This window comes from Macaca mulatta, chromosome X (assembly GCF_049350105.2).
Source record: "Macaca mulatta isolate MMU2019108-1 chromosome X, T2T-MMU8v2.0, whole genome shotgun sequence".
In the NCBI taxonomy this organism is placed as follows: Eukaryota; Metazoa; Chordata; class Mammalia; order Primates; family Cercopithecidae; genus Macaca; species Macaca mulatta.
This window is the reverse complement of record NC_133426.1, coordinates 156,753,063-156,774,761: the sequence shown is the minus strand read 5'-3', so window position 1 is coordinate 156,774,761 and position 21,699 is coordinate 156,753,063. Positions and strand designations below refer to the sequence as shown.

General features: G+C 49.4%; 2 protein-coding genes across 28 annotated transcripts in view; both read right to left on the bottom strand.

The window, feature by feature from the left end:
- Nucleotides 1–3,562: 3,562 nt before the first annotated feature.
- LOC144338461 (uncharacterized) lies at nt 3,563–5,996 on the bottom strand. The gene has a single exon (XM_077988078.1). It carries the CDS (start codon nt 5,952–5,954, stop codon nt 4,665–4,667), a length of 1,290 nt encoding a protein of 429 aa, XP_077844204.1. The 5' UTR covers nt 5,955–5,996; the 3' UTR covers nt 3,563–4,664.
- Nucleotides 3,563–21,699, bottom strand: part of MAMLD1 (mastermind like domain containing 1) — a 144,925-nt gene continuing 126,788 nt past the window's right edge. For 18 of the 27 annotated variants that reach the window (XM_077988060.1, XM_077988066.1, XM_077988062.1 and 15 more), the window contains 3 exons: nt 14,269–14,512; nt 7,738–7,822; nt 3,563–5,791 (listed from right to left, as the gene is read on the bottom strand). In XM_077988060.1, the coding sequence (XP_077844186.1) occupies nt 7,782–7,822; nt 14,269–14,512 (285 nt within the window). In that variant the 3' untranslated portion in view covers nt 3,563–5,791; nt 7,738–7,781. Of the gene's footprint in view, nt 5,792–6,022; nt 6,263–7,737; nt 7,823–14,268; nt 14,513–21,699 lie in introns of all 27 variants that reach the window. The other 9 variants (XR_013412643.1, XR_013412647.1, XR_003726038.2 and 6 more) reach the window with 1 other exon arrangement.

Sequence of the window (21,699 nt, the reverse complement as noted above, 5' to 3'; positions counted from 1 at the left end):
GTTTTTTTTTTTTTTTTTGAGACGGAGTCTCGCTCTGTCGCCCAGGCTGGAGTGCAGTGGCCGGATCTCGGCTCACTACAAGCTCCGCCTGTGAGGGGGTTTTGTAACTGTGATTAATCAGTTGACTTCAAGTAAGGAAGATTATCCTGGAGAATGTGGGGGAAGGGGCAGACCTCAGCCTATCAGTTGAAAGGCCTTAGGAACAAAGCTGAGATTTTCCCGAGGAAGAAGAAATTCTGCCTGTGGACTGCAGCATCAGCTCCTGCTTGAGAGGTTCCAGGCTGCCCTTCCTGACAGCCTGTCCTATGGATTTTGGACTTGCCTTGCCAGGTTTTTCCTCTTCCTTGACCCCCCAAAACCATATATATCTCCTGCTGGTTTGTTTCCCTGGTGTAATCCTGAGGAATGAACACTCCTCCCTTCCAGTTCACTCCAGGAGAGGTTGGGGATCATGTCTGTCTATTTCCCCATGCCTGGCACATGCATGTTTATTGAATCACTGAACAACCACACATTAGGAAGCCAGTCATATGTGCTTCTTCAGAACCTCATGTCCATTACCAGACCTCCCTGGCTTTTGTGGCTGGAGGACAAGTGAGAGATAGTAGGTTACCCACAGACCTTGGCCCTGGGGGCCCCAGGGGCCCAAGCCTGCTGTAAGGGAGGAGGGAGCCCCTGAGGTCTCATACACCTCCCTGGAGATCTGGCACTTTCCCCTGGGGTTGGCCTCAGAACTGGGCGGGGGGGGCAGATTATGGAGTGGGTTGTAGAGGGAGCACCTCCTCCCTAGCAATCATGGTTTTTTCTGCGCCTCTCATAGGGAGGCCTTCAGGCCTCCACCTTCAGCTCTTCAGGAGCCACAGGCATCTGAGTGCCTTCTGCACCAGTCTTCTCAGGGACAAACTTGCAGTAAGAAAGAGAAGGCTGTTGTTGAAGCAGGATGAGAGTGAACTCTTCCGTGGGGGATACCCAGCAGTCTCCAAGCTCTTTTATCCTGTCTTCAAGGGGTCTAGAGAGCTTCAGCCCAACATGAGACCCAGTCCAGCAGCATTTCCCTGCGAAGTGAAAGTTAGGACCCTGACTAGATATACCATGGTGACCTCAGCCAGAATGTCAAGATGCTGAGGTGCTGAGATGCTGGGATGCTAAGGTGCTGGGGTGCTGGGGTGCTGGAGTGTTGAGATATGGTAGTGGTGGGATGCTTAAGTGCTGGGGTACTGGGTGTTGGGATGCCTAGGTGCCGGGGTGCTGAGATACTGGAGTACTAGTGTGCTGAGATGCTGGGCTGCTGGGGTGCTGAGATGCTACAATGCTAGGGTGCTGAGATGCTGGGCTGCTGGGGTGCTGGGGCACTGGGCTGCTGGAGTGCTGAGATGCTGGGACTCTGGAGTGCTGAGATGCTGGGACAACGGGGTGCTAGAATACTATGGTGCTGGGGTGCTGGGGTATTGAGATGCTAGGGTACTGGGATGCTGAGGTGCTGAGATCCTGGAGTGCCAGGCTTCTGGGGCACAGGCTCTTGAATCCATTTGTCTGCCCAGGGGAAGAAACCAGAAGATAAAGAGCTAATGAAGGAGCCTTGGTTGAGTGGGAGGAAGTAATGGAAGGAGCAACATCGTGTAGAGCAGCAGGAGAGAACGGACCTCAGGTTGGGAGAGAGGGCCAAGCTACAGGCCAGAGAGGCAGAAGCACTGCAGCTGAGTGTGGGCTCCAGGAGCCAAGGGGAAACAGGTTTCTGGGAGGAGAGAGTCCAGTACTGCTAAAGGGGCAGGTCCACTGAGGACCGGGAAGCTTCATTTGGCTTTATGACCAGGAGGAATTTGGAACTGTGACTAGAGTACTTAGGGGGAAGTAGGCAAGACTGGAACCGGATTGCTCTGGGTTGAGCGGTGAGTGGGAGGCGAAGCAGGGCACTGCCACTCCTTTGAAGGGTAGCAGAGCGCTGGAGTTGGTGCTGGATGGGCTGTGGGGTGACAGGGTCATGTGGAAAGCCCCTGGGGGGCACCTGGAAAATGAGAGGCTGACAGTACAGTGAGAGGACAGCTAAGGGAGAGCAGACTGGCAGAACACACACTGCCAGGAGGAACGAGGATAGGGCCAGCTTGGGGTCAGGTGGCAGCAGGACGTGTCCAGGAAGCTGGTCTGCACTGCAGCCCACACTGGCTCAGCCTTGAGGTTCCCTGTGTGATTGGGGTAGGAAGTTGAACCCTCTGGGAATGGAAGATGGAACCAGTTCTGCGAGTCAAGCTCAGCTTTTATCTGTGGGTCTCTGAGGGCTGGCATAGCTGAGTGGGGACAGGTGTGATCCATGAGGCTCTCAGGTTGAGGTGGCCCCTCTGGGAGGGCTTCATTTTCCCAGCGGGTAGGTTCTAAGCAGCAGTCACTGGGCAGGTGGGTCTAACACAGAGCCAGAGAAGGGTGAAGGGGCCTCCTGGCACCCCACCCCTGCTGCAGCTGAGCTCAGTGACAGAGGGGGACAGCACAGCTGAGCCCAAGTGCTTTGGTGTGGCCCCGAGGGAAAGCTGCAGCCCGCCTGGGGCCTGGCATGGTTGGGACACTTGAGGCAGAGGGACAGTAGTGGGAGCTGCAGTGAGGCTGGCTCCTGGAGAGGCTTCCTGAAGAGTGCTGCCTGAGACGGGCAGGGAGAACAGAGACAAAGTTGGTGGCAGGGAATGAAGGCTGACTGAAGGACTTTACCCAGACCTATGAGGATATCTTTCTCACCTGGAAGCAGGAAGGGACCGTGTGAGGACTGGCCAAGAGCTGGAGTGTTGGAATAATGACTCTTTCTATGACCCCTCTGTCCCACCTCTGGTCCCTGGACTGGGGAGGTCTGCTTCCAACCCCATTGGTCGATCACTGTCCCTTGTCGCAGCCATTGAGAATTTTGGCAGGGGGCATGTTCTTAGAGCATTTTTAGGCTCTGCAGGACATAACAGCTCTGCCTCAGAGCATATGCCTTTCTCAGCTCCTGAAAGCCACTGATCAAATTGGAACATTTTGTACCTTAGGGATGAGGATATCAACTCTTCCAGCCAGTTAGAGGGATAAATGTGATGATGTATTCAATTGTGACTACATCTGATCCCAACTGTTGCTTCAGCTGCACTCCTACAGCACATGGCGGGAGGCGTGCATCCCAATAGCTACCTCCCCACTTCTGGGGAGATGTGGTTCCATCCATGAAACCTGGATACCCGCCTACCAGGTCCTGGTCTATCAGGTGGCAGGGTCTGGTCAAAGAAGGGCATGCGTGGTCTTCGGCAAGGGAGACAGGATGGTGGTGCAGAGAGTCTAGACCCTCAGGGCAAGTCCTCGCCACCCCTGCTCCCAGGGCAGTTGTCTTTGTGGCCTCCCATCCCTCTCTGTTTCATCCTCTATAAAATGAGGGGCTGAGCCCCAAATAACAGGCTTCTTTGCTGTGATGCAAAACTACCGAATCTTTCTTTCTGACACACAAGGCATCGAGCAGCCTCTGAAATAAGCAAAGCCACTAGCAGGCTTCCTGACTTGGCTTTGTAGGTACTGAATACTCCCTTGAAAAATAAAAACATAGAGGCACTTTTCTCCTGGCTGTTTATTACAGAACGAAGAAAAAACACACTGGCTTGAAACAGACGCCAGATTTCAAATGTAGAGGCGAAATACGAGGTGGCAATTAAAATGTGATTACACAAAGTCTGGACACTGAGGAAAGTTTACAGGACAGTGGGTGTGGGTTTTCTATAACAGACACTTAAATATACATGACAATAATTGCAGATAGAAACCATCAAAGACAAACCCCAAATCAACTATTAATGTTTACAGATGTTCCCCCTCAAACCACAGAGCCTTACATCAAAACAAATACTGAAAGGCTTTAAACCAGGAACAGCTCGCCTTCACCCCACGAGGGTGTACACAAGCTGGGCTTTTTCTCTCGGTCTGAATGGTAAAGGGAGGAGGATACTCTAGCTCCTCAAGGTGGATTGCTGAGACAGTGCTCGGCGCACACGCTCTCTCTGCGCCTCTCCCAGATCTGAAGAACTCTCTCAGCCTCCTGGTAAAGTGTCTCTGTGGGGCACTTAATGATAAAACGGCTTCTGCTATAAATGCTCATTAGGAAAGAGCTAGCGGAGACTGAAAGGTTTGCAAAAAGAGATTAAGAATCACACAAGGCAATAGGATTTTTAGTGAACATAGAAATAAATGGCCAAGTGGTTTTCTATTTGGCATTTGTCAACTTGCACAACAACTCTTGGTCACATCCACATTGCTCATTGCATCAAAACCATAAGCGACTCAGCCACCTAGCTTAACAAGGTATCACTGGAGCCAACAACACAGTCTGCATATTTGTAACAATGTATAATAAACACAAAACAATGCATAGTAAACACAGCTCTACTGAAACAAAAGCCGTCGCTTTATTTACAAAGTCACAAAATGAAGTATAAATACTTCTGTCATTAATGTTTAGGAAAACCATTTACAAAATTTTCAAATATGTACACGTAGCTTGAAAAATCACCAGCTTTCCATTTTGTCACAGGTAGAGGGAGGGATAAGCATGGGCTGACAACACCACTCAAATTGTAACGGGAGACAGCTGCGGGTGTGGAGTGACACCACTCCCTAGAGCGATGTCAACGTGGGCGTTTCTATGGGCATCCTGCTCAGATTTAAAGTGCCCCAGCATCCTGGGTGACTTGTCCAGCATTCTGGGCTGTGGCATTTTGAGCAGCAGCATGCTGTTCCAAAATGTCATCGATCAGCCTCAAGTTGCACACCCAGTCTTCATCTGGGCTCACACAGGAGCCTTTCAAGAGAGCTTCAATGAAATCTACCTCATTGCAGTCAGGTGACGAAATCAAATCATTTAGTGGGGGTTGGGGCTGGCGCAAAAAGTCGGCAGGTGGCAGCTCAGGGGGAATACCCGTTCTGTTGAACGGACCTGGGAACTGGCTGGCGGCAACGGCAGAAGCAGCAGCAGCGGTGGCAGCAGCAGCCACATAGCTTGGTGGCTCGATGCCCTGTATGGGGCTCAGGGGACTAAAGCTGGCCATACCCTTCTGGAGGAACTTGGTGGTGTTTGCTACAGGCACTGGGCCCCGCACCGGGCTCTGCCTGAGGCTCTGACTGCCCAGCAGGCTGAAGCTGGGGTTGTTGGCCAGAACAGCACTCACCTTCTGGCCAGGCCTGCCTTCAGAGGCCATCTGATTGGGAGTCGCAACTGTCTGCTGCGATGGGAACACTGGGGCCATCAGGGGCACTCTCACAGGCGCCTTGGCAAAGATGGAGTTGCTATCAAAATGCTGCTGAACACTATTATCCACTTGGCTCAGGGGTGGTTTCCCCGAAACTGCTGTGGTCACAGCTGCTGCCGCTGTGCCCCATGCAGCATTGTTAAACACAGTGGGAATTCTTGGCACACTAGGCCGTCTGAGCTGGTGGGGACTCAAGGACTGGGTGCCCAGGGAGCTGGGACAGAACCCAGGCAGGGGCACTTCTGGTGGGGTGGCCTTGGGACTCTGCGTATGCTGGCAGACAGGGCCAAGACTGCCCAGGGGAGTCTGGCCTGAGTGCGAGGGGATGGGAAACTGGGAGCTGGAGGTGGAAATTCCTTGCCACTTCCCCAGAGTTGGTGAGATCACGTCCATGCCCTCGCAGCTCTGGTGCCTGCTGAGTGGGATCATTCCTGGACTCAGATTGTTCTGAAGGAGCCCAGTTCTGGGTGGCATCAAGTGCTTGCTAGATGGGGGGCTTGCCTTGATCCGGCTACACTTGGAGGTGACTTGTTCTTGGGCAGCTACATACAGAGAGAATTGGGGATCAGTTCCAAAGGCATCCTCGACTTGGGCTGTGGCCACCGGAGTGAGGCTCCTGGCCCAGCACGGACTTCTCACCTCCCGCCCTTGGCTGTCTACTGAGCCCCCCGACCCTGCTCCCCAATTCCTCACAATTCCCCTCATTTCTCTGCCCTCAGCCTGGAATTCCGTTCTTCTGGGAAGCTGCCCCAACTTCCTAGGTCTGTGCTCACCAAAAGCAGATCACACTGGACTGAAATGGCAGCTGATTTGTCTCTTCAAGAAAACTGGAAGCTCCCGGAGGCCAAGGTCCATGTCTGCTTTTACACTCAGTGCTCTGTATGCAGGGCCTGGCACTGCCCACCCTTTGACAGGTGGTGCATATTTTGTAGAAGGAAGGAAGGGGCCAGGTGGGGTGGGCTGGTGGCAGGAGCTAGCTCAGTCTCTTCAATTCTCTACCCGATGGATGTGACCTGGGACAGCAAGTGAGTGTGGTGAGTAAGTGCGGGTGGTGCTTTGTTCCCCTCTGTTCTCCTCATAGCCAAGATGGTCTCTGAGTCCAGATCTGGGGCTCAGACAACATTTGTACAACTGAGCTGTAATGGGGTTCCTTTCTGAAGGCTGAAATCTAGGAGTTGACATTCTGGACTCCCTGAGTTCTGAAGAGCCTGGGGATGGAGAGACATGGAGCAGAAGATGGAAGGTAGAGTCCCAGGTGCCTAAGATGGGAAATGCATCTCCCCTCATTGTCATGAGAGTCCATTCTAGCTGATATCTACCGTGGCCAATATCTACAGGTACTTTTTTGGAGTGGACACTGAGTCATGTAGCAGTCATATGGTTTACCCAAAGTCAGGTAGGGGAGACAGTGCAATCAGGGCACAAGCCCAGTGTGTCTGACCCACCGAAGAGTCCATGCTCGTATCTACAAAAATGATTTCTTTCTCTTGTAATGGTGCCTAGGTTCTTTTATTATCATGGCATGTGTATGTTTTTCAACTAGGTTACAATCTAGCCCTATAAGGTTAACCTCCTGGAGGCCAACAGCCTTCCTGAAACTTGTCTGTGCTGTCCCTGCAATTGGAGTGTGCCCAATGTGGCACTCCAGCCTGGACAAGTGGGACACAGACTCTGCTGGTATCAGGCCAAAAGAGGTCTTCCATAAGACTGGAAGAGCGATGGTGTAGAGGTGTCACGGGCTACGATAAAGATGCTGACCACCTGTTGAGGGCAAGCAGCCTCTCCTGACCCTCAGACAAATGCTGAGTGTTCCCAAGACTACCCTTGGCCTGGTCCAATCTCATCCCACTGGTGCATAAGGGTTGCTGAACTCATGACTCCTTGGCCAGCCTGCAAGCTCCATGAAGTGGGAACTACATCAGGCTTTTTGCTAACTGCTGTATCCTAGGCCAATAAATGTTGATCACATTTATAGTGGGGACCCCTGCTATCTATCTGTGGAGGCTCCGGGAGCCCCTGACACAAACTTTCTGAAGCAGAGCCTCCCCAACCCCTTTTCCATTTCCTATACCTGACAGATGTCCCAGAAACCCATTAGAAATGGAAGGTCACTGCAGCAGTGTGTGAATATGTGTGTGGGAGAAGGGCAGGATCAGAGCCCTGGGGGTGTGGCAGCCCCCAAGTGATTCTAATCCAGATCCTAGCGGGTGTGTCCCTGTCCCATTGAAATAGCTGCTTTAAGGGGCCTGACTCAGGGAAATCAGTCTCTTGAATTAAATGATGATTTTGGAGTCATTTAGACCAGGCCTTCAATTGGGATCCTGCTCTTAGAGTTGGATGAATTATTTAACTGTTTTTCAGATCTCTTCTCTCTCAATGCTTTCAGAAACACAGACAGTAACTGCTTACTCTGAAATGAATTCTCACCCCACTTCCACATATGCACCCCTTGCCCGTCCCCTTGGGAACACTGGCCTTAACTGCTTACCTTGAAATGGACTCATCTGTTGGGAGATATATGCATTCTGCCGTTCAGGGGTCATTGCCATATGACCTGATCTCTGTTCCTCTTGCTAAACAGAAGACGAAAAAGACAAATTAGATTACAGCTACCAATAAATAATTAGCCTGAGGATCACTGCGTGGGGACCTAGGACTTGGCTTTAGTGTAGCAGAAAGCATGAATGAACACACCAACACACATTCGCATGCATGCCCCACCCTCTTGAGCAAAATTCCACAGGTATAAATAAGATTCTGCACCTGGGTTAAAAACACCAACTGCAACAGCATAGAATGGGGCAGGAGAGACAGAACTTAATAGCAAGAGCACACAGAAAAAAGATTTAGGCATTTTGGATGTCCATCTGCTCAGGATGGGTCAGGATGGGTCAGCAGTGAGAAGCGGTCACCAAAAGAACAAATGTAACTTTAGGTTGCATTAATAGAAGCAGAGTATGTAGAAGGAGGGAGGTGACAGTCCTGTGCTAACTCTGCCTTGGCCAGGCTATACCCACAGGAGTCTGGGCATGCTAGTCTCAGGGAGACCCAGACAGACTGGCTGCATTCAGAGGATGGTAAGTAATGAGAGTGGGGATTGGACTTCAAATTACCCAAAGAATGGCTGAGCAAGCGGAGGATGCTGTGGCTGGGGCAGAGCAGACTGTGGGCTATGTAGTGGTGGATGCCTAGCCTCTGCAGGGCTGTCATAGGGAAAGGACATTGGGAAGAGAACCGAGGCTTGTTCCTGGTGGTCCTGGCATGAACGGCCGGATGATCACATGGTCAGGTGGACACAGTCTCCAACACTGGGAGTAGCCAAACACTTACTGCCAACCTCCCGCCCTTCTCCTGACTAGTTGCAGCATAGGCAATTCGGAGGAGCTTCCTGTCGCCATCTGAAAGCTGGCGGGGTGGGCAGGGGGAGGAGTGAGCCAAGTTTCAAGGCCGCAGTTTCAGCACTTAGTCTGGGATTGGCTCAAGGAGCAAAGGGGAAGAACATAGCCAGGAGGGAATAACATGAAAGCCCCCAGACCCAGAGAAGGCATGACTTGCTCTGAGACTGTCAGCCAATTGGTGTCAGGTTGTGAGTTGGATCCAGGCCTGACTCCCAGTCCAGTGCTTGAAGCCTCCTCACCCCACATAGTGAGGGGAGCCCGGCCATATCTGCTCAACTGCTGCCATCTCTCTCCCTTTCTCAACCACCAAGGCAGCTCTGTCTGGGAGCACATGCTCCAAGTCCACTTTCTGGTCTGTGTCCCCCCAGACACCAGAGGACTTGACTCTGCAACATGGTCTGCCCGTGCAGTGCCTGCTTTTCCAGCAAAGGGCTTCTGGGAACCCTTCTCTGCACTCGGTGGGGCTGGCGGGAGTGGGGCGGGGTAGAGACCCAGTGCTTGGGACTGTGCCCGGCTCTCAGGCCTGGCAGCAGTTCCTGGCCTTGGTTCCTGCCAAGGCAGAGAGGACAAACACATGGCACCGGGAAGACTACACCAGAAGCAATTCCACCAGACTGGGGTTTGCTTTTCTATCCCGCCCTTAGCCTGCTTCCTGTCCTGGTCCCTGCCTCCCCCTCCACTGGAGCTGCTGTGTGGGCAGTGAGGGGCTGTTTCTCAGCTGCCCTATGCAGCTGCCCTCTCCCTGCTGAAGCATTGGCAAGGCGGCAAGGGGTGGGGGTGGGGGTGGGGTGGAATCTGCCTTCTCAAGCTCTCATTATACTGAGCATGTCTCACCCATTATTTGATGTCATCTAGCAACACCCCATGTGGACACTGAGGAGCATGGGGGTCACATGACCACTTCCCAAGGCCGCACCATCCGGATCTGCCTGAGATGGTCAGGTCAGGGTTGGCGGCCATTTCTGAAGGCAGTCCTTTCGCTTTGCCTCTTCTCCTTGTACCAGCCTCAGGACATCAGGGCAGAAGATCTACAGTCCCCAGCTTACTGATGTGACAGCAGAGGCTCAGAGAGGTTAAATGACTTGCCCAAGGTGACACAGCTAAGAAGTACAGTATCTCCTAACTGCAAACCAGGTGCTTCTGCTGCTTCTGGGGACAGATTCCTGGGTGGCTGGCTAGGGCTAAACGGTCCTTAATTCCATCCCCACCGGTTGCTGCATTAGTTTCATCAAATAACACAGTTGTACAGAGGTCGGGGTTGGGGGGAAGGGGCAGATGGAGGCTAGAGAGTGTGACTAAGGAAACAGCAGGGGAAGTGTGGTAAAGTCCAAAGGGAGGGACGGAAAGAGAAAGCCAAGCCCAGGGGCGTGCCAGACAAAAGGAAAGGCCATGCCGGAGCAGGGCGGGCTTCAGCGGGTGCTGGGGCGTCTTCATCCTAGGAAGCACACATTCCAGAGGACCCCGGAGTCTAATGGAAAAGCTGGCCAGCGTATCACTATGGAAACTGCCAAGGCCACACAATGCTGCTGACACCCAGCTTGGGTGCTGGCGGCCAGCTCTGCAGGACCTTCAAGTCCAGGGTGCCACCAGCAAGCGAGGGCCCTCCATGGACTCTTCACCTTACGGCAGTGTCCAGAGGCACCACCAGTCCTCTGCTGCTATGCTGGTCCTGCTGTACCTGGCAAAAGGAGCCAGAGCATTCTCTCCAGGCCTCCCGAGGAGGCTGCTTCCTTTGTTTTGCAGATGGAGGCTCCCATCCTTTGTTCTGAATCAATGTGCTCCAAAGATAAGCCCCAAGAAAACAGTTGTTGCCTTTTGACACTGACAATTAGAATCGTTGGAAAATGGAGAAAACAGGAAATGACAAATGGTTTCAGTGACCAGGAGGAAACCGTGCCTGAAAGTTGCTGCTTTGTGACTGGGACACTCACTTTCTGTTCTCTTATGAAGGACGGCCTAGGCCGTGTGGCCTTTTATAAACAAAGCTATGAAGGGGTCGTCAAATTTTCTAGGGTTGCAACTGTGGCACTAGGTCCTATTGTGCCAGGTGACACTGACAAGCAGCACTGAGTTCTGTGCGAGCCCAGGTGTGCTTCTCTCATGGTGACCCCCAGAGAACTAAGGCCCGGCTCTTCGTCTGTCACACCCCCTCCCAGCCCCCACCCTCAGACAAGGGACCACATTCACAGTCTCAGCCAAGATGACAAACTTGGAAGTTCTTGGGATGCCTTTCTAGAAGCTTCAGGCTGATGCCAGGAAGCTGTAAAGCCCCCACCTGTCTCTGGGGGTTGTGTGCTGGGCAGGAGAGAGGGGAAAAAGCCCAAACTCCACCACTGCCTGCTGGCACAACTGAGCCCATGCCAGGCACTGCACCAGCTTCACTCACCAGCCAACACATGCTAATGTCTCCTGTTTACCCAGGTGCAATCACCTGAGTGCTGCCTTCTCACCACTACACGGGAAGAATGATCTCGTTACCAATTCAACCACTTAAAGGGGCAAAAGGACTCCAACTGGGGAAAGGCAGAGGACAAACGATCAGTGGGACTGAGACAGATGCCCACAAAACGTTCCTGGATTTCAGATGGATTTGGGCTGAAGTTCCTTGCCCCATGATCCCCTGGAGGAGAGCATCCTGACTCAGACAAGAATTCAAATGACATAGCTTCTGGGGGATGGCAGTGAATGGATCCAAAGCCTTGTTTTATAAAGAATGTGGAGGAAGGGAGGAAGGAAACGAGGGAGGGGGAGAGAGAGAGGGAGAAGAAAGAAGAGGAAGAGAAGGAAGAGGAGGAGGAGGAAGGGGAGGAGGGAGGAGGAGGGAGAAGGGAAAGGGAGGACAGAAGAGGGGAGGGAGGGGGGAGATTATCTACCCCTCCAGCTAGGGAACCCCTGTCTCCTTTCCTAGCAGGCACTGCTCCATGAGTGCCCCCACAGAGAGCCAGCCTGCTACACAGCAGAAGGGCTCAGCTACCTGTCCCAAAGGTTGAGCACTAGTGTACTCCACAAGAAAAAGCACCTTCTTTTGTACTTTTTGGAAGCCAGAATTAGAAACAACTCATTCACACTTCTGACTTTTCCTTTGGAATGACAGGAAGATAGTATACTGCATGGGACCACCACACATTCAAGATCTGAGTGGTGGGGACCTCCACCCCCACATGGGTGGAGCCCCCTGAGACCCATGGGCTCTGACTGGCCATGGCCCATAGATAGTGGCAACGTAGACAGTGCTGTCTGAAGCCTAGGTGGAGGATGGATGGATGCTCTTAGGAAAAAATTCCCTTCAGTCGTCCTTCAGAAACTATAGCGGCTTCCTAAAATGAATGGCAGGCAAGTTTTGATTGTTTCCTAAGTTCCTCCTAACTCTCAGAGCCTGTGACTCAGCTTCTCCAGAATGCCTGCAGGGAGGCAGGACCATTGGGAGTAATGAGCACGAATTGGGCCACTTCTCCCAGTGGACTGTTAACACCAGGATCTGGGGTGGAACCCACTGAACACCTGCCCTTTTGCGTTGCCTTGGCTCAGCGCCTTTCCTTGCCCAGAATGCAGCCAGAGGGATACGGGCCACAGTAACTCTGGGGCCCCTGAACTTACCTTCCCGAGACCCTGATGGGAAGGTATTGCTTACATGACAGTCCAGTCAGCCCCTCTGTCACTCAGTTGACAAACATTGATCATGGGTCTACTGTGGGCCAGGCTTTGTTCCAGGCATGGGGATAACACTGTTTGTCTCTACTCTTATGGACACAAGTAAATCAATCAAAGCAGATAATGCTCTAATGACCACCCAGTAGGGTGAAGGAATGGAGAGTGGGCAGGTGCTGGCAGAAACCTAAGGTCAAGTCATGGGACCCCAACAGGGAACTGGAACCTGCCACACCATTTTCTATGTTAGGGATCTTTCCTTGCTCTTCTGGAGACCTGACCCATGGTAACGGTGCTGCCCTCAGGTTTGAACTGGTCTGAACCTGTCACTGGGGCTTCACAAAAGGAATGCCATTGAAAGCAAATGGCAGAAATCTGTATATGAAATTCTTTTTGCCCTTTGTTTTCTGTCTTCCCACATGACCTATGACTGCTGCAAACTCTATTCTGACTCCTCAGTCTTGGCGGGTCTGGGAAGAACTTGGTTTAGATGCTGGGAATGATCCTGGGCAAAGGAAACAAATATATTTCCAGCTTGCCTTTCTTCTTCCCCTGTGGTGCCTGCATCCTCTGTCTCGCACTGACTCACAGGCTGGACTGACAAGGCAGCTGTGCTGAGAGGGAGGATTTAGTGAATGCCAGGCCTGACCCTCAAAGGCCCCCAGGTGGGGCGAATTTCCAAGGTTCTTAGAGAAGATTTGGGGCCACAAATCTGCACTGCCCCTTCACTGCTGGGTGAAAGCTGTTGGCTTGAGAAGAGAGAGAATAGGTGAGGGACAAGAATTCTCAAGGCAAGCTAGCTGAGATCCTTTCATTTGTGGCTTCCAAAGAGGGAAAGGCAAGGCAGACAAGGGTGGAAACAGCGACATCCTGAGGGGACGATGTCCGTTTTGCTAATTCTGTTTCCCTGGCAGCTTTGTGCTGGACAAGATTTCTCTGGTTTCAGCTGAAGAGTGAACAGCTGAGGAGCTCTGTGACTCTGAGAGAGAGAGAGAGAAATCAATAGCCCTTGAAAGGAAAGCACTGCTTGTTCTTCCAGGCCAGGGCAGGCAGGATAAAGAGAACAAGGCTGTACATACCAAAGCAGAATTTCCATTAAAGGCCAGAATCCTGGGAGGCCCTTTCAGCTTAATGACCATCTTCTGATCACTATCACTTAGAAAATGTTCATGTCTCCAGTTTTCTCTGCAGATAGGGCAGACGTCCTGTGCACATTGATATTTTATGCACCAGATGCAATTCTCTGCAAAGGCCCCCTCTGGCTGGTATCCATCCGCTTGCTCTCATGACCACTAATGTGACTCTGGGGGCAGGTCCAGCCATTCCTTCTAGACTCTAGAATCTAGAGGATGATCCCAACTCACAGCCCTCTTGGACAAACTTGGTTTGGATTCCTTCTGCCTGTACTACCTACCAGACTGCCAGTCCTCCAGTAGGGCAATCCAACTTCCTGCCTCTAGGGTGTGGGAGTCCTGGGTGGGGTTTGGAATTCACAGCAGATGGCTGGCAGGAGAGGCAGTTCCCGAGCACCCACTAGGTACCAAGCAGCAGGTATCAGGTGCAGGGCTTCGGAGGTGCAGAAGAACAGCCCCTGTCCCCCTCAGGTTCCCAGTCTGGCCTCAGGGACAGACAGGCAGGCATGGAAATGGGGTACTGGAAGGTGTACAGCTGAGGGAGAGAGCAACTGCACCCTGGACAATCCCCCACTCATTTCCCTGGAGGTGGGGCTGAGGCACCTGGAGCACTCTGCTTGCTTGGGTTTTCCCTTTGCCAAAGAATGCCGGGCAGAAAGTAGAGAACAAGCAGGCCCAGGAAGCACTAGAAGTCACTCATGGGTGGACAGAGCTTTACCTTCGGAGCTGTCACCTCCTGTGTTCCTCCCAACAACCCTGTGAGGCAGGCGGGCAGGCTGAGCAAGGGACTGTGCCCCATTGACAGATGAGGAAAGCAAGGCTCAGGGGGAAGTGACTTACCTGCGGCATCACAGCTAGGCAGTAGTGGAGCGGGCACCTGCCTCCAGGCCTTCGGATCCCAGCTGCCCCAGGGCGCTGCCTCTGAGGTGCTGTACGAGGAGGTGACTCGGGCCAGCTCATGAGCAAACGAGCTGCTGGGCAGGAAGGACTCACTCCCCAGGGCCTGGCAGGACGGGGGCTGTCGCCCGAGGCTGACCTGGGGGGGCCTGGCTTCCCCAAGCTTGCAGGCTTTGTCTACATGAGTCTACAACAACCGATTGAACAATCCATCAGCTGCTTGGCCACAGAATGGTTCTGACTGATCTTGTTACTGCCCTGAATGCCTAGCTAGGTGGTTTGGGTGTTGTGGTTATACCCACCAACTGGCTTGGTGGAACAAAACCAAACAGCTTTGTGAGCTTAGCTTGTCTTGGGTCGCAGACTTCTTTGAGAAGCAGTTATAAGCTATGGTTTCTCTCCACAGAAAAAGCACTTATGGTGTCTCCCCCTTTCCAGCCCACCAACATTTTATATCTAATTTTGGGGGGTTTTCTGGGCCACTTAATGCCCATCCGTGGATCTCATGTGAAGACTCGCCTGGCTTGAGAAATCACTGTCTTGTTGAAAATGGGAACAAAGCTAAGTCAGATAGCTGGTTCATCTGCAATGACTTTGACCAAGCCTGAACCCACCCTACCCCACCCCCACCCCACTGACCACCCCCCACAACGGAGCACACAACTCTAAACTGGTTTGTAGGTATGTGTGTGTAAACACGCTGAGGAATCTGCAAAACCAAATGGTGAGTGCAAAACCAAACAGTCATGAGTAAATCTCACAATAACCATGTCCTGAGCTGCAGCCCTTGTTGAACTATACCCTACTAGGGCCCCAAGATTTTAGGACTTCTGTGGGTGGTACCTCCCCTTTCTATCATGCTTTAGAAGACAGGGATTTCAGCAGAATTGAATGTATTGAACATATGACCCATTTTTTTCAGCCAAAGGCAGTTAAAATAACTTCATACTTGATATCTATGTCAGCAAAAGCTGCAAAACGCAAATGGGTGGCTGCTAAGAGCCCTGACACCCTGACGAGCACATCAAGTGCTTAGCAACAGTGGTGTCCAAAGGACCAGGTGGAAGCCTGCCTGGATGAGAAGTTGCTCTTCTTTCTACATGAAGCAGCACCTCTACTCTCCTGCTTTTAATACCTGAGCTGTGAGTGATCATCTATGTCCATTAGCAAACATCCCAGTGGAGAAGGAAACACTCATACCTGAAATCTAAGCTACATAGTTGGAATCACTTCAATTTATTGCAATAAACACTTACTAAGCGCCTATTGTGGGCAAGTCTTTGCAATGGATAATAGTTCAGTACATATTTTGTTGTAATATTTGAAATAACAATAAAAATTGCCACCACTGAATGTATTGAGCATTTGCTGTGCTTTAGGCACTAACTGAGGTTCTTTAAATATTTGGTCTTATTTGATCTGTATAAACAGCCATCTATGAGAAAGGGACTATTATTGTCCTTATTTTACAAATGAGGCCACTGAGGCCCAGAGAGGTTAACTAAGTTGCCCAAAATCATACAGCCCATTAGTAGCAGAGCAGGATGCAAACCCAGTCTTGCCTCATTCCCAAGCCCACATGTCGTTTGCATTGGTATGGATGTGTGCATGTGTTTAGTCATTAGCACGTTATATGACAAGCAAGTTTTGAAACACAGAAACTTAAAATGTGCCATTAAGAAAAGTACAAGCAAGGTTTTCCAAGGGGAGGTGTGGACCTCCGGACAAAATTTTAAGAACAAATTATAAATACTTAAAAATGGGAATAAAAAGACAACCTAACTACCTGAAGAGTTTTAGAGATGACTCATGCCCACCCTCTAAAACCCAAACAAAAACAACAAAGTCAAGAAAACCCATGAAATCTTAGCAAGCAATTTCTATGTACTTGTGAAAAGGATTTCTTTACCATTCTAATGGGATTTGTGCCAACCATAGAGGTCTCAGTGCCCCTCCCGTGGGGTGGTTCGTGAGTACAGAGCTGAGCTCACTGGCCATCTGCAGCTTCATGAAATCAAGCTCCAGTTTGTCCTTGGAGCAAGGTTATCTGGGACATGAGCAGAGACATTGCTTTCTATAATGGACAATTCTTTCTGCCTGCATACCTAGCTCCTTGATAACTTTAAACACCATTTCATAGCCACACTGGAGTTTTGAAGACCTCAATATGCAAATATTACTCTGGCTCTGATTACTTGTCTGCTCCATGACAACACACTCTAAAAGCAATGAATGGGGCTTATTTGTAGAGAACTGAAGCGTTTTAAGCTTTTGCTCAGGAATCCCTGGTAGCTTCGTGTGACTTGCAAGATATTAGTGATGGGTCAAGAAACAGGGCCCCCCATCAGCATTAACATACGCTTGCAGTGCCTCAGTAGTCCATCAGGCAGAAAAAACTGCAGATGGCACATGGAAATGACCAGCGGCGGAAGATACCCCGACAGCGTGGGCAGTTCTATTTCAGCAGCAATCAAGAGGGGGCCTGGAGCCACTCAATCAAGTGGAGCAGGATGGGAGCAAGCACTGTGCAGACCAATGCAATCCCCAGTTAAAACACAAAATAAATAAAAGAGATGAGATTCAGTCTCTTGACTCTGACTGACTGGGAGCTTTATAGCTGATGCTTGCGTCTTTTCTCCATTTTATTTAATTAGGAAAAGAAACTGCTTATCACACACTCTAAGTGTGAGGTACAACCTCCACAGAAAAGGTTGTTAGGAACATTTCAATTTCTAGAAGTTTCTAAACACAAGGTAAATCCATCTCTGTCCTTGGGATCACTGCGCATCTCAGAAAGGCAAATCAATCAGTAATTGGTGGGCATAATTACTAGCTCATGGACTGACAAGTTCTACACTATTTCAAATCTCACAGAAGTAAGCCATGGGACAGATAGAGTCTGATAGCGGTGCCCCGTTTCCTGGAGGTCACACCTACTCATCCCCCTGGACCCTGGGCTTCTCATGATTGTCAGAGTGCTTGCTGGAACCAGGTCAACCCAGTTTCCCTTTCCCTGAAAAATCCTCCAATGGCTCAAACCAGACTAGAGATGCAAGTGCAAGCACATCCACCCTCTCAGCAGCCAGGTTTTGTACTCCATAATGTCACGTACCCCCAGTCATACCAATCTCCTTGGAGCTCTCCAGACAGGCTGCCATGTGTGCTCGGCCCTCTGTGCTTGTGCTCCTTGGTTTGCCAAGCCTGGAATGCCCTTTCTCCATGATTGTACTCTGGGAATTCTGTGTGTCTTTTGAGATGAAGCTCCTCCACCCTGGAAATTCTGCCTCTCTTTCCAGGTCCAGCTTCTGTAGCTGAATACCCTTGGCTGACTAAACATTCTTGCCGGGCCAAGTCTTAATCATCTCTAAATCCCTCTGGTGTCCCGACAGTATCTAGCCCAGGCAAAGGGCTCAGCAAATACTTGCAAAATTCAATAAACTTTACTATGTTACTAGCTTGGCATGGTGTTCTAGGCACTTGGGAGATTATAATCTGGTGAACATTGTGCTAGCCTTTTTTTCTGGGATAAACATCAATGATAAACTGAGCCTTTACTCTCATTTTAGCATATCTACTCATCTCTTTTCAATGCTGGTTGGTTTATAAAACCCATTAGTAGAACAGAGAGTGATCATAATCATATGGTGAAAATAACATCAGCTAACACATTTACTGAACATACTTTAGTGTGCTGGGCACTGAACTCTGTGCACACATGAATTTGAGATAGATCGTTCCTAGCTAATAAGACGAGGAAGTGGAGATGGGCTTACTCAGATCACACAATAGCAAGGTGGGGTACAGACAGAAACCAAGCTAGAAACCAAGAAATCCCCAGGTTTGGAAATGCATGGGCTCCTTCTCTGCACATGGTGAGGAGCAGTCAGGTGCTCCTCCTTCTTTCATACTGAAATAACTCTGCTTTGTTGGCTGTTCTGTGACACTCTGTGCTATTCCGTAGCTCAAATGGCTCTGGTGCAAGAAGCTCAGATTATGACTAACCCCCATAGATATTCAGCTGCTTTGCAAGAAGTGGATGACTGCTCTGGGTTTATAAATTATTGACTAGATTGGATATTGGCCCAATCTTCACTCTGGTGATTCAGAAGGAGACGTATGCACATTTGCAAGGTTATAGTAGTGCACTCTAATTACACTGGCTTCTGAGAGCTTGTAGGTTTCTTGACTTAATCATTCTGGAATTAAGGTAATGGATCCTTAACACCTTTTCTTTCTCTGACCTTTACTAACCATGTAACAGAAATGAGCAGAGAAAACCCAAGAAAGCGAACTGGAGACTTGATGAGTGTGCCAAAGACACCTGGAGTCCAAGGTCCTCTGTGGCTCCCTGACTTCAGAAGCCAGCCTCAGTTGTTCAAGTCACTCGTGAGGTTACTATGCTAGAGCACTAAGTATTATCCAGATAGCCCAAAGAGGTGAAGGCAGACATGTGGAAGAACCTGGATTTTGGGGCAAGTTGGTGAATGCCTCCTGTCCCATGTCAAAGAGAGGTGATAGGAGACAACTTTGTGAATTTGAAATAATGCGCTGGGGAAACAGAAAAATGTCATGTGAGTCACTCTTCTTGGCTTTTTTCTTGCCATTACCCTACTTGGCCAAGTGCAAATGGAATTTCAATATATCATAAGTATGCATCTATTGATAACAATGCAAGAAAGCTGTACAATTCAAGTCTGAGATTTTGTAAGAAACAGAATTTCAGAATCTCTGTAAGCAGCGCCGTCCAACAGAACTTCCCGAGTTGATGCTGAATCATCCCAGAAAGAATAGAATGCTCTAGAACTGTTCAATATGGTAACCACTGGCCACATGAAGTGTGTAGCACTTGAAATGTGGCTAGTACAAATGAAGAACTGAACTTTTTAAAATTTAATTTTTAAAATTTAAAATTTAACTTTTAAAATTTAAATAGTTACATGTGACTGCTGGCTACAGCATTGGACAGCACAGCTCTTTGGCATAGAGGCTAAGAGTCCAGGCTCTGGAAAAAGAGTGTCTGGACTTGAATTATGTGTTTGCCACTTCCATGCTTTGTAATTGTGGGAGAGTTACTTAACGTTTCTGTGCCTTAATTTTCTCATGTGCCTTAATTTTCTCATTTGCAAAAGGGATTAATAGTTGTATATTATTCATAGAGTGGTAAAGGTTAGGAGGACTAATAGAATTAACACATATGCAGTGCCTGGCATGTTGTATGCACTCCAGGAAGGTTAGCAGCAGTATTAATTAACAATACTTCCACCATGTATTGAGCCCCTTTCAACGGTCCAGGCACTGATCTATGAATTTTACACAGATTAACTTAAAACTGGACATGCTGTTCTAGGTGTGGTCTGGCCAACATGACTCAGCAGGACCTGTGTTTTGGTAAAGTAAATTAATAATAATTGATGATGGTAATGATATTATAAATATTTATTGAGAAGTTACTCAATGTAAGGCACTGACCCTTTCCCAGGGTCATTTCAATTAATGAATCCTCAGAACAATCCTATGAAGAAGGTACTATTATGATCCCATTGTAAAGATAAGGAAACTGAGGCACAAAAAGGTTAAGCAACCTGCCCATGATCACCCATTGGTAAATGCCAGAGCCTAGACTAGAACCTAGGTATTGTCTGATTTCAAAGCCTGTGCCAAGCTTTGTGTGATCAAAGTGCCCAGGTGAAACTTTTGTTATTGCAGTAAGTAGACTAGCAGCAAGAATATTTTGGAAGGCCACTGGGATTCTACAGCTGTGCAATGGCTGCAGGGCTGGCTGCTGTGAGACCCAGGTGTCTTCTTCTTTTTATAATAACTGTACCTTGAAATGAGAAGAACTCCAAGTTGGGGAATCTCTGTTATGATATGTGTGGTATGGTGGGTGGAGGAGGTACATAAGTTTCACTAAAGAAATTCTGGCTGGGCACAGTGGCTCATGCCTGTAATCCCAGCATTTTGGGAGGCTGAGGTGGATGGATCACCTGAAGTCAGGAGTTCGAGACCAGCACGGCCAACATGGTGAAACCCCATCTCTACTAAAAATATAAAAATTAGCTGGGCATGGTGGTGCATGCCTGTAGTCCCAGCTACTTGGAAGGCTGAGGCACAAGAATCACTTAAAACTGGGAAGCGGAGTTTGCAATGAGCCAAGATCACGCCACTGCACTCCAGCCTGGGTGACAAAGTGAGACTCCATCTAAAAAAAAAAAAAGAAAAAAAAAGAGAGAAGAAATTCTACAGAAAACTCGATGGTAGCGCCAATCCCATTCATTTGGTGAATCTGTTCTGTAAATTTGCATTTCGTAGAAGTTTTCTTGGAGCAGGGTACCCCCTAAGCAAGACCTGGAAGAGTTTAGGCTTTCCTGGAGTTTTTCAATCACAAATGTATATAATTTAACTTTAACATTTCAAAATGTAAGTGTTTATGGCTGACTGAAATTGACTGGGTCCAAAATCAAATTCACTTCATCATGTAAATTCTCAGATTTGAAATTTAATTACAAAATTAAGTTCAACTGATAAATTGCTACTTTGACAAGGGGAAAAAGAACCCAATAACAGAAAAAGGTAGAACCCATATAAAGAAATGAAGGAATTACTATCCCCTGGGCAGTCACCTCACTGTGGCACATTCCTGTGGATATCCCATAGTACCTGGCATAGAGTAAATCTGCAGTACACTTCCCACTTCTGAGGTTGAGGCTGTGGGGCAGTTTCACAGTGACCAAGGCTGTGCCTATTGTCAGCAATGCTGGGTAATGAGGTTGGTGGGCCTCTGGGCATCATGCTACTTGGGGGAGCATCAGGGACTGGGTAAAAGGGAAAGGGCATCAAGGCTCTCCAGAGTCTAGAGTTTCAGTAGCCAACAGAGGCCTGTGGCAATCGTTGCCCTGACAGTTTCTGGAAGGTTTCTATTTTCTCATGACGATGATGAAAGTGATGATGACAATAGCTACCATGTATTGAACACATACAATGTGCCAGATGCTGAGTGAAACACTATAAATGTTTACTAAGTGAAATGTTCAATACCCATGGCAAGCCTGAAAGACGGGTACCACTATGATCCTCACTTAATAGGTGGGGGAAAATAAGGTTCAGAAAAGCAAAGTAACTTGCTCAAAGTCACACCATATGTAACTGGCAGAGCTGGAAGCTGAACCTGAGGTTGACTTACATGAAAATCCAGGCTCTTAACCGCAAATACTACAAATGCTTCAATATGAAGCAATATTCAAAACATAACCCTCACCCCAACCCCCACCTCCCTTCCCACCCTCAAATTCCCTCAGTATCTCCTTGATGGGTACAGTGAGCGCTGCTGATAGGCCTTGGACTTCCAAGGGAGCCGCCATCCAACTAACTGTCACG

Bases quoted from the DNA above. Each gene is read 5' to 3' on its own strand.
- LOC144338461 (XM_077988078.1), bottom strand. From the start codon at position 5,954: ATGAGGGGAATTGTGAGGAATTGGGGAGCAGGGTCGGGGGGCTCAGTA.